The 10000-nt window shown below is 43.8% G+C and overlaps 1 protein-coding gene across 1 annotated transcript in view; it reads right to left on the bottom strand.

The window, feature by feature from the left end:
* Window positions 1-5407, bottom strand: part of LOC143026360 (uncharacterized) — an 84789-nt gene extending 79382 nt beyond the window's left edge. The window contains exon 1 of the mRNA XM_076186619.1: window positions 4518-5407. Coding sequence (XP_076042734.1) covers window positions 4518-5178 — 661 coding nt within the window. The 5' untranslated portion in view covers window positions 5179-5407. The remainder of the gene's footprint in view (window positions 1-4517) is intronic.
* Between the last annotated feature and the right edge of the window lie 4593 nt (window positions 5408-10000).

Below are 10000 nucleotides of genomic sequence, written 5' to 3'. Positions count from 1 at the left end.
TTTTCATAATAAAGTTTAATTTTAAATGTTTTGAAGTCGTACTTGCTTTTATAAAACTTTATTTTTTATAATAGATAATTATTCTCTATTTAGCCTTAAAAATATTTTTCTAGGCAAAACGAAAATTACAACCGAGTATTTGAAAAGCGGGAACCGCATTTTTGATTTTCAAATACATGACCGTTTTGTATATATGCAGCAGAATTGGGGCACCTACCACTAACACACAGTTATATTGATAAATGGTAATCTCATCACTGTAAACAAGGAAACAGATTGGTCCAAATATTAACCCATCTGGTACATCATATGCAAGTTTCAATATTACTCTAACCATTGGACAGTTAGTTACTCTGCTATCGTGACCGAAAAAAAAAAGATCGCTCCTCTTTTCACTTTTAAATTTGTTACAAAACGAATCAATCTGAACGAGAGAGATTGTCACCATAATAGTATATTCAATGGGTCCAACGGGAGATGACTAATCGTGCTAGTTCCGTGTGATGGATGTTGGAGTTGTCCTCTCGCTCCCATCAACACCGAAGTCCAACCCCGTGGGCCGTGTACTTGGTCTCCGGAGTGGGGCCCAAGATCTCTTTATCAATCGTAACTAATGTCACCTCACTTTTCCCACGTACAGAGGGGTGACAACTAAGGACTTCAGCAACCCAGGAAGAGGTCCACACCAGTAACAACAAAGACAACATTTCAAAGTTTCTTCCCGGAGAGGTCTGTGGGGGGGCCCAAGGAACGTTACCGTCTACTGTGAATCAGAGGGGGTTCGACTTAGGTCAGTAAACCTCTAAGCGGTAGTTATTATCAGTATGTTCACTCCTGAACAGAAACAGCACGTCCAGGTACCCTTGGCACTGTTACGACGGCAGTGTCCCCGTGGAGAGGGACTTCTGCTGAGGGAGCATCATTCTATCCCAAACACTCAGAGCGTTATCATCATTATCATCTTCTCCCTTCATCAGATAAATCGATAGTATACCCTGCATCATTCATACCACTACAACAAGAAAAAAGAACAATAGATTCTTCAATAATGACAAATTCGATACCTTCTTCACCATGCAACAGTAACTGCAGCATCAATCTCCTTTTGTCTTCTACAATAACCATAACATTATTACCTAGACTCTACCTTATATTACCATTATTCGTATATCACTATGACAGTGGCTAGAGCACCGAAGGGCCTATAAAACAAATACATGAATTGTTTACTACAACAAGGCACCTAACAACCTACACAAATACATGAATTGACGATTGCAACAATAAATAGGGCCTCTAACGACCTATAAAGTAAATGAGTTACTCACTACAGCAGTGGTTAGAATATATAAAGACCTACAAAACTGTTTCATTAACCTTTATAACAAGGCTAGAATGGTACAAGTCATCCACAGCATGAAAATATTCACTAAAATATATCTCAGGGACCAGTTGAAATAACTCACTGATACAGATACAGTGTCGAGAAATCCAAAATCACAATATTAACGAAATTCAATATTCTAATGAAATGGCATTACCATTATGATTTCTAGAAGACCAAAACATCGGCATGATTTAGACATTCTCAACCAACAAATTTTGGTAACCTGCTGAATATCATAGCAAAGGTAACAAATGCTGTGGACGCCACTACTGATAAACACCACGAAAATTACAAAAGAAATCAATTGAGTACCATTGATGTAGAAAAGAAGAAAATAAGGTGTCCTACACTATGAAGATTGAATACGAACAGCCTTACTGATTTCCTGAAACATCACAAAATAAGCTAACTTCCATGACCTCAAACGCATTGGCATCAAATTTCGAATCCCTTCCAGAACATCAATCTCCTATATTCTTATACTATTACCAGAGAGCTGTCTTGCAGTTCTTAGGTATTAGTGAATTTCAGCTTTTCATCATTTCTTATTTTTTCTATTATTATTTTGCGAAGTTCACAAATGGTTAGCATACTTTTTTCCCCAGTGAATATCAACCCAGTAAGAATGAGCAGGATAATTGGCTGAAAGACACCAAAGGATATACACCCATTGTTCAAAAAAGCTGGATTTCACTACAGTAACTGCTCTAACAATAAGAAATTATATCCTCTTCAAACAAGATCTTTAAGCTCAACTCCATCTCCAAAAAATGCATCCGTAGTGCCATTTCTTTGAACGCTGAGCATGATCAACACTCCTTCCCTTTGCTCCAGGCCAGTGAGTCTCAAACTATGGGTCGCGACCCAAAGTTGGGTCGCGAGATCAATTTTGATGGGTCGCAGGGACACGGAAAATTCTCACGTTTTCAGAGTATTTCAAATACTTGACTAATTAAATTTTTCTTTTAACCGCACATTACTTATGTAATGTGTGTTCATCCTCTGTTAATTTAGTTTTGTTAAAGAAAAGCTGTACATATTATTTTTTCCCAAAGTAAAGGGTATATATCACGGTCCATTTTGTTTCTTTTTACTTTATTTTGGGTCGCGAAGGATTGAAATGCTCCAAATAGGGTCGCTCAGGAAAGAGTTTGAGATCCACTGATCTAGAGGAACCATATCGCCCCGCTGTAGTTCAATATAGCTAGCTGTAACTCAGTAACGGCAACCTGGGGGGAGGGGCACCGTAACGCCTACAGCATCCCAAACCCCCCTCAAGTAATACAACACCAACGCTAACCTAATCTTGATACCTCCCCACCGCAACACCAGGATCTTGACGATGGCGCCACTACCACCACCACCACCACTAGAACCCGGGCTGACCATTTGGGCACCGCGGGACCTGTCGGCAGATGAATCGTCAGCAGGTAGGATAACACAAATATTTTCTTTTCTTCGCCTGACAAAAGCTGATTCACTTCCTTGCTTGATTTGCCACTCAAGTGCGCCCTAAGTGGAGTGAATGAGAGGGAGGATGAATGAAGAAGAGAGCATTGAATGAGGGTGGTCACAATTCCCCATCAACTGTAATGTAGTGAGATGTGACGGTTCATCAACTTCTTGCCCTAATGGCCCGCCGGTTGGTTACTTGATTTGGATGTACAGGAGCTGTCTAATAAAACTTCATTCTTAAGCATCAGGCTTTCGCCTGTGAATTCAAAGCAACACGCCAGGAAGATGCCTTATATTTCCCTGATGTTCAGAAGCAGACAAACTTTATATGTCTAATTTTTCACACACATCCTCCCAAGAACAGGATAAAGAAATGAGATAAAAGAAGAAGAAAGTTTTCAAGTTCCCCGTGAAGACCATGTTTCTGGCAACAACTCTTCACTCCTTTCCCCCCCTTCTGCACCAGCAGTAGTTTCTCTCCTCTCCCCACCTGGAAAACGAGCTCCCCCCCCCCCGGGCAGGTTCCTTTGTGTGTCTCAAAGCCCACGGAAAACTCGGGGCGATTAGTCCCAAAGAGGTGAGGAGCTCGAGTGTGCTTGGTATTCGAAAGGCAACGGTTTGTGATTGGGCGACTCAAGAGGCGGCTATTCTTCGGCGCCAGGGCCTTGGTGGTCCCTCCGATCCCGCCGGCGAGCCAGCGAGGAGGATCGGCGAGTAGCGTCGACCGGTCGTAGAAGCCTTTACTTGTAGCGCTACTTGTACTATTACAAACATACAACTCAAGATCATTTGCAAAGGACGTCTGTACTGTTGCAGCATGTCCAGTCATCTGCACAAGATGTGCTTGCTTTTGGGTTTTTAAGAATGGGGTTTGAGGAAACTTGACACTTCTATTAGGAAATAATTTTAAATCGGCATAGAACCAAAAATGTAACGCTTATTCAATAAAGAATATACGTTTACCTCTGTTGACTTATAACAACAGGAAAACAATTATCTAGTGATGCAAATATTTGCTTGATATTTTTGGCCCTGCAGGCGTGCACAACAATTATTATTATATATGAATAATAATCAAAACGCTACCAATGACAAGCATATATAACCTATACAAGCAGTATCCTGATAAAAAATTCCCTTCAAAGCCAGCCTTAGTAATTACCATATGTAACTGGCGATTTTTTAAGAGAAATCCTATTATTCTTGTTGCATATTTCTGTAAAGTTTCACTGCAGAAGGAGCCCTACTCCAGTCTTGAGTAGGTAGTATTATCTGTTGGCTTCAGGAGAAAGACAGAAGCTCCTTGACGCTCATCCATCCGGTAGCGGAATCCGACGCCATAGAGGAGCTAATCAGTGAAGAGTCTGGGAACGAAGATGGCGGAGATAATTGGGCGTCCCGCATTCCCCGGCCGTTCTCTTCAGTGCCGTTAGACGCTGGCACTGTCAGGCTTGCCCTGTACTCTTCATAGTTTTCAGTAACACACGTCTTGAAATACTGATGAATTTCTTAAACCGTACCAATAAATAAATAATAAAAAATTCTTACTCCGGATTTCTTTAAATTATTTTAGGCTGTTTAGCTTCAAGGTAGGTAAATTGTGAATTCTCTCTTACGATAATGACGAAACTTCGCCGTACCTGCAGCCAGAAGCGAATAAGAAACGAGTACTTACCTTTACAATCTGATCCGGTCATCGTCGATGCTTCAGTATCGGAGTAGTCGGTACTGTACTCGAGTCGGTCTTCGTCTCCGACCTCCAGGCCCTCGCGCGTAGGGGACCCGCCGTTGCCGTTACCGTTACTGTTCAGGTGACTCGCGGTCGTGGTGGCGGCGCTGGCGCCAAGGGCGTGGAGAGTCGGATGGTGCTGTGAAGAGAGGTCTTCGGAGGGCGGCGATGGCCTCAAGCCTCCGGGATTGCCGATGATATTCGGTTGCGACCTGCGAAGGCCCAGGATGGCATCAATGGTGTGCGTGGGGCAAGTGGCGGTATTGAACACCGACGAGTGCTGGGCTTTGCGGCTCTCGAAGTTGGCCTTGTACGTGTCGAGGGCGAGCTTCGAGCCTTCCAGGGCATACTTCGTGGCGTCGACGGCAAAGTCCTTGGCCTGGACGCTGTGGTTGTCGAAGCTGTATTTTCTTTCGAGGAGCAAATGTTTCTCTGTGGGATCCATCGGGTACCTGCCAACGCTGTTACCGTTCAGGCTGCGAGAATTGCTCTCTATGAGGTCATGGTCCTCCAGGGTGACCTGACGGGATATGGGGTCAGTCTGAGGACCGAGGGCCACTAGAGGCAGCGGGGGCAGCTCTCCCGGCTCCACCGTCGTTGCCGACATGAAGGTTCAGCGCGCACCTTTAACCGTCAATGTTTTTCTTTTCCGAGGTCGAAAAACCCACCCGACGCGGGAAAATCCACTCACTTTAGCCCGAAATCGCGCAAAATTTCTTAAAGACACCACAAAGATGAAGAGGGAGAGGGAGATCCAGAGTGCGCACCACTCCGGCAGGAGAGAATTTGAGAAAGATCTCGGACCGCGACAGCGTCTTGGTGAAGACCGACACTTCTTATGCGTCACCTAAGATGGGGCCCACGGAAATGGCAACCATATCGCTTTTCTTCGCGGCACTGGAACGGACAGACCTCTCCCGAGTCACACAGTTCCCATCCAAAGCTCCGCCCACCCTCGACCCTCGCGCGCCGATTGGTCAACTTCCTATTTATTATTAGGTAAGGCGGGTCCTGCAGTCTCGATTGGATGACGTCACACTCTCTGGACCAATCACGGGGGAGCATGTCAAGTAATGGCTGGCTGGGAGCGCAGGGCCGAGCCCAATTGAAGCGATTTGTAGTGTAATGAAATTATATGTGTGTATCAAAGGAAATAAATTGATATCAACAACCCTCACAAACTAAACGGTCTTTTATCAGGAGGGACGGAGTGAAAAATTGGCGGCGAAAACAGTTGTTAGGACCAGATGTGGTGGTATTGATTGTGAGGGAGGTTGTCTGCGGTCGGGCAAAGCGACACATAATTGAATAGTGACAAATCATTAACTCGCTTTCAGAGGCGAGCGCCCGGGCAAGAAGGGCTCATCTCCGTGTCTGAAATTAAAGGCGATTGATAGTATAGAATGATTTCTATTGTGGGTAAGAGAGATGATGCGTTTGTTATCGGTGGGGGTGGGGGTGGGGAGTGGGGGGGAGACTCGGTGGGGTTTGTCTTACGATGGGGAGGGGAGGGGAGGGGAGGGGAAGGAGACGAGGGAGGGGGAGGGGGGAGGGAGAGGAAACTAGACAACTGAAATGCATTGTTTCCGTCCATGAAGGATGTCTGCCCGGCCTCATTGTGGGCGCTCTGGTGGGGGAGGAAGAGGAGGAGGAGGAAGAGGAGGAGGAGGAAGAGGAGGAGGAGGAGGAGGGAGGAGAGGACCAGGCTGCCGTGGTTAGGTGATTCTTCCTTTGTAAGAAAGAGAGGGGGTGGAGGGTAAGTGAGAGAGTGATGGGGAAGGATGGAGTTGGGGAGAGGTGGGTCACAAATGGAATGGGAAAGATAGAGAAAGAATTACGCGAGAGAAGAAGAATGTGAGATAGAAATAATAAAGAGAAGAACAGAGAAAGAGTGAGCGAGAGAGAGAGAGAGAGAGAGAAGGAGAGGAGACTGAGAGACACAGAGACAGAAGGAGAGAGAGAGAGAGAGAGAGGCGCAGGGGATGAGAAATAGGCAAAGAAAGACGGAGAGAGAGAATAAGGTAAAAAAAATAATTTTCAAAGAGACAACGTGACCCACAGACCCAATGGTCCCTACCAGTAGATCACTCAACAAAGTTATTGTCCGTCGTTCGCCCGATGCGCTAAGGTCGCCCTACGCCTTGGGAGTTTTCGTGGGAAAGAAGACAATGACGTCATATGGTATATCTATGACGTCAAGAGACCATCACCTCGCGTATATGTGACGTCATATAGAAATGACGTCACGTGGTATATTTTTGACGTCAAGAGACCATCACATCGCGTATATGTGGCGTCATAGATCAATGACGTCATGTGTTATATCTATGACGTCAAGAGACCATCACATCGCGTATGTGACTTCATAGATCAATGACGTCATGTGGTATATCTATGACGTCAAGAGACCATTACATCGCGTATGTGACGTCATAGATCAATGACGTCATGTGGTATATCTATGACGTCAAGAGACCATCACACCGCGTATATGTGACGTCATGAATCAATGACGTCACAAAATAGCCTCTTGGCTACGGTGATTTTCGTTCTGGCTGATACAAGACGATCTTATTCAGCTGGAGGGCCGAAACGAGGTCTCGACCGATCGATGGAGAGGCAACTTTGGCCTCAAGTCTGCCACAACGAAGGTCTAAAGAAAAGGAACCTAAGGAAGTTAGTTACTCGTGCAAAGGAGGGTCTCCGCTCTCAGAGAAAGAATATAAAGGCATTAGCCTTGATATTCGCCTCTTCTCACCAGCCTTAATCCGTTGCCTCTTAGGTATCTCTTCCAACTGACCCGGAGCCCCAGGATACTCGGCAACGGTCAACGGGTTGGGATTTTTTTTTTTTTTTTTTTTTTCTTTTTTTTTTATCTCTGCTGCAATCTGGGACGTCACAAGGGGATTCATGTAACTGAATAAAATCGACTGGTGGCAGATAGAATGAACGTAACAAATGAACCTCAAAGGGTTAATCGATCCAGGGTTAACCTTGTGACGTTCTTAGGAGTTTCCCTCAGCGGAATAAAATCCCTTATCGGCGGGATTAATCCCTAAATCAGCGTTTCTCAACCTTTTTACCCTTGCGTAACCTTTATTATAAATTGCAAGTCTCGAGGAATCCCTACGCATAAAAAAAAAATAGGATGATGTCTATATTACATTATTACAATAACCAAGAATATGTCGTGCGTGTTTAATTATATTACGTATATGAAATTAAATAAAGAATCAAAAGTGCATTAGCTTATCTCACTTGTTCTCGCGGAACCCTTAGGGACCTTTTGCGGAACCTTAGGGTTCCGGGGAACCTTGGTTGAGAAACGCTGCCTTAACGTTTTGAGGGTGTTTTCTTGCCCTAAATGTAGTTGACTTGCGGCAGGCATAATTAACATCAGTCAAAAGTACAACTCGATGCTGATTTAACCCATGGACGCTTTGAATGGTTTCCCTCGTTTGAATAAAATCACTTTGCGAGAACCAGAGCAAGTTTGACATCGATATATACCTATAGACCACAAAAGGATAATTTCAGATTACATAAGCTGTTTCTTCTTGTGTGGTATCTGGTTTATACTACCTGGTACTGATAAATTTTTATCCCATCGTCGGAAAAGAAAATACTTATGTCAAAAATTATCCTCTTCTGCTGAAGAGGATCACAGTTAGGGATCGAAATATATAGAACTTTCGACATTAGTGTCTTCTTTTCCGACGGTGGGATAAAAGTTTATTTTACTTATGTGCTACGACGTTACTGTGATCTGGTACTGATTACCAATCTCTTTTCCAATGACCCCAATCCTGATTCTCAGGACATAAGATCGCGACCCCAAGGACCTTGTTCACGTATATGTTGGGTATAGAAAAACAGCAAAATATTCGCAGTTGTACTAATCTATTTTCATGCAATATATAAAACGTACCGGAAGGTAGGTCAAATTGAACTGAAATTTAAGTAAGCCGATTGTGTATAGACTCTTGATCATTTGAAGGTTTGTCACCTCAAGACCAAAAGCTTAGTAAATCCGCTTGTGGATCGAGAACTCAGTATTGGGAACGATAACTATTGTCTTGAGTTCCACTGACTGGAAGCCAACAGTTCCTTTAGATTTCTCAGACCCTCCCTCCCATAGACGCTTCCGGGAGGACACTTTGGACCATTGCCTGTGTCAGATTAGTGTTGATCTGTTTCTGTGTCACTTGTTGGCAGGAGGAGAAGGAAGCAAAGGACCCGTTTCTGGGTTCCACATAGACGAGTGGAAGGAAGTGGAGGGAAAGTGGTCGAAAGTGGAGGAGAAGGCTCATGGGCCAAGTCCAGAAGCCGAAGGGTGCATCTTCATTAGGATGTTCATGGCTTTTGATAGGTAGTAAAGAGACGATTTTCTCTGATTACCTTGCAGGACCACAATGGAAATAAGCTTACATACTTTTTTGTGTTATCCTCGGTAATTGTAATTGTTATTTCGAACTATGTGTTCTTTTCGTTATCTGCATTTTATGTATATTGATTCATTGCCAAATAAAATTATCATTACCATCATTATCATTATCATTATTATTATTATTATTATCATTATTATTATCATTATTATTATTATTATCATTATTATTATTATTACTACTACTACACCCACAAGTCTGAGAACAGATGGTCTATGGGATCAATTGTTCTAAACTTTCGTCAACCAACTACCTTCAAAAAAATGATAAAGAAGGAAAAAGGAAAAGTATAGGCAGAAAGGAAGAGAGGAATAAAGTAAGAAATAACAGAAAAGAGGAGAAAAGGAAGTTATAAGAAAACACTGCAATAAATTGAAGACGATGAGAACAGGACGAAAAGAAAAGAATAAAAAAAAACGGAAGAAATAAGAATACGATATAGAGAGTTGAAAACGAGATGAAGTGAGTTGCCTAACCCTAGAGGAGAGCGGAAGTAGGGGTGGGGAGGGAGGGAGGGAGGGAAAAGGGGGGTAGTGAGGGAGGAAGAAAGGGGGAAGAGAGGAAGAGAGGGAGGGGGAGAGGTAGGGTGAGAGAGAGGGAGGGAGGAAGGAAGATCTCGTCTTAGTAAGGACAAAGGAAAACGTGGATTCTTATGAAGGGCCTTATGGATGTAAGGACATTAGAAAGTTCATAGGGGAGAGAGAGAGAGAGAGAGAGAGAGAGAGAGAGAGAGAGAGAGAGAGAGAGAGAGAGAGAGAGAGAGAGAGAGAGAGAGAGAGAGAGAGAGAGAGAGAGAGAGAAAGAGAGAGAGAGAGAGAGAGAGAAAGAGAGAGAGAGAGAGAGAGAGAGAGAGAGAGAGAGAGAGAGAGAGAGAGAGAGAGAGAGAGAGAGAGAGAGAGAGAGAGAGAGAGAGAGAGAGAGAGAGAGAGAGAGAGAGAGAGAGAGAGAGAGAGAGAGAGAGAGAGAGAGAGAGAGAAGAGAGAG

The sequence above is a fragment of the Oratosquilla oratoria genome, chromosome 6 (genome assembly GCF_046742065.1).
Source record: "Oratosquilla oratoria isolate Oo_2021 chromosome 6, ASM4674206v1, whole genome shotgun sequence".
NCBI classification, from domain to species: Eukaryota; Metazoa; Arthropoda; class Malacostraca; order Stomatopoda; family Squillidae; genus Oratosquilla; species Oratosquilla oratoria.
Note: the sequence above shows the minus strand (reverse complement) of the source record. Positions and strands in the feature narration are given on the sequence as shown.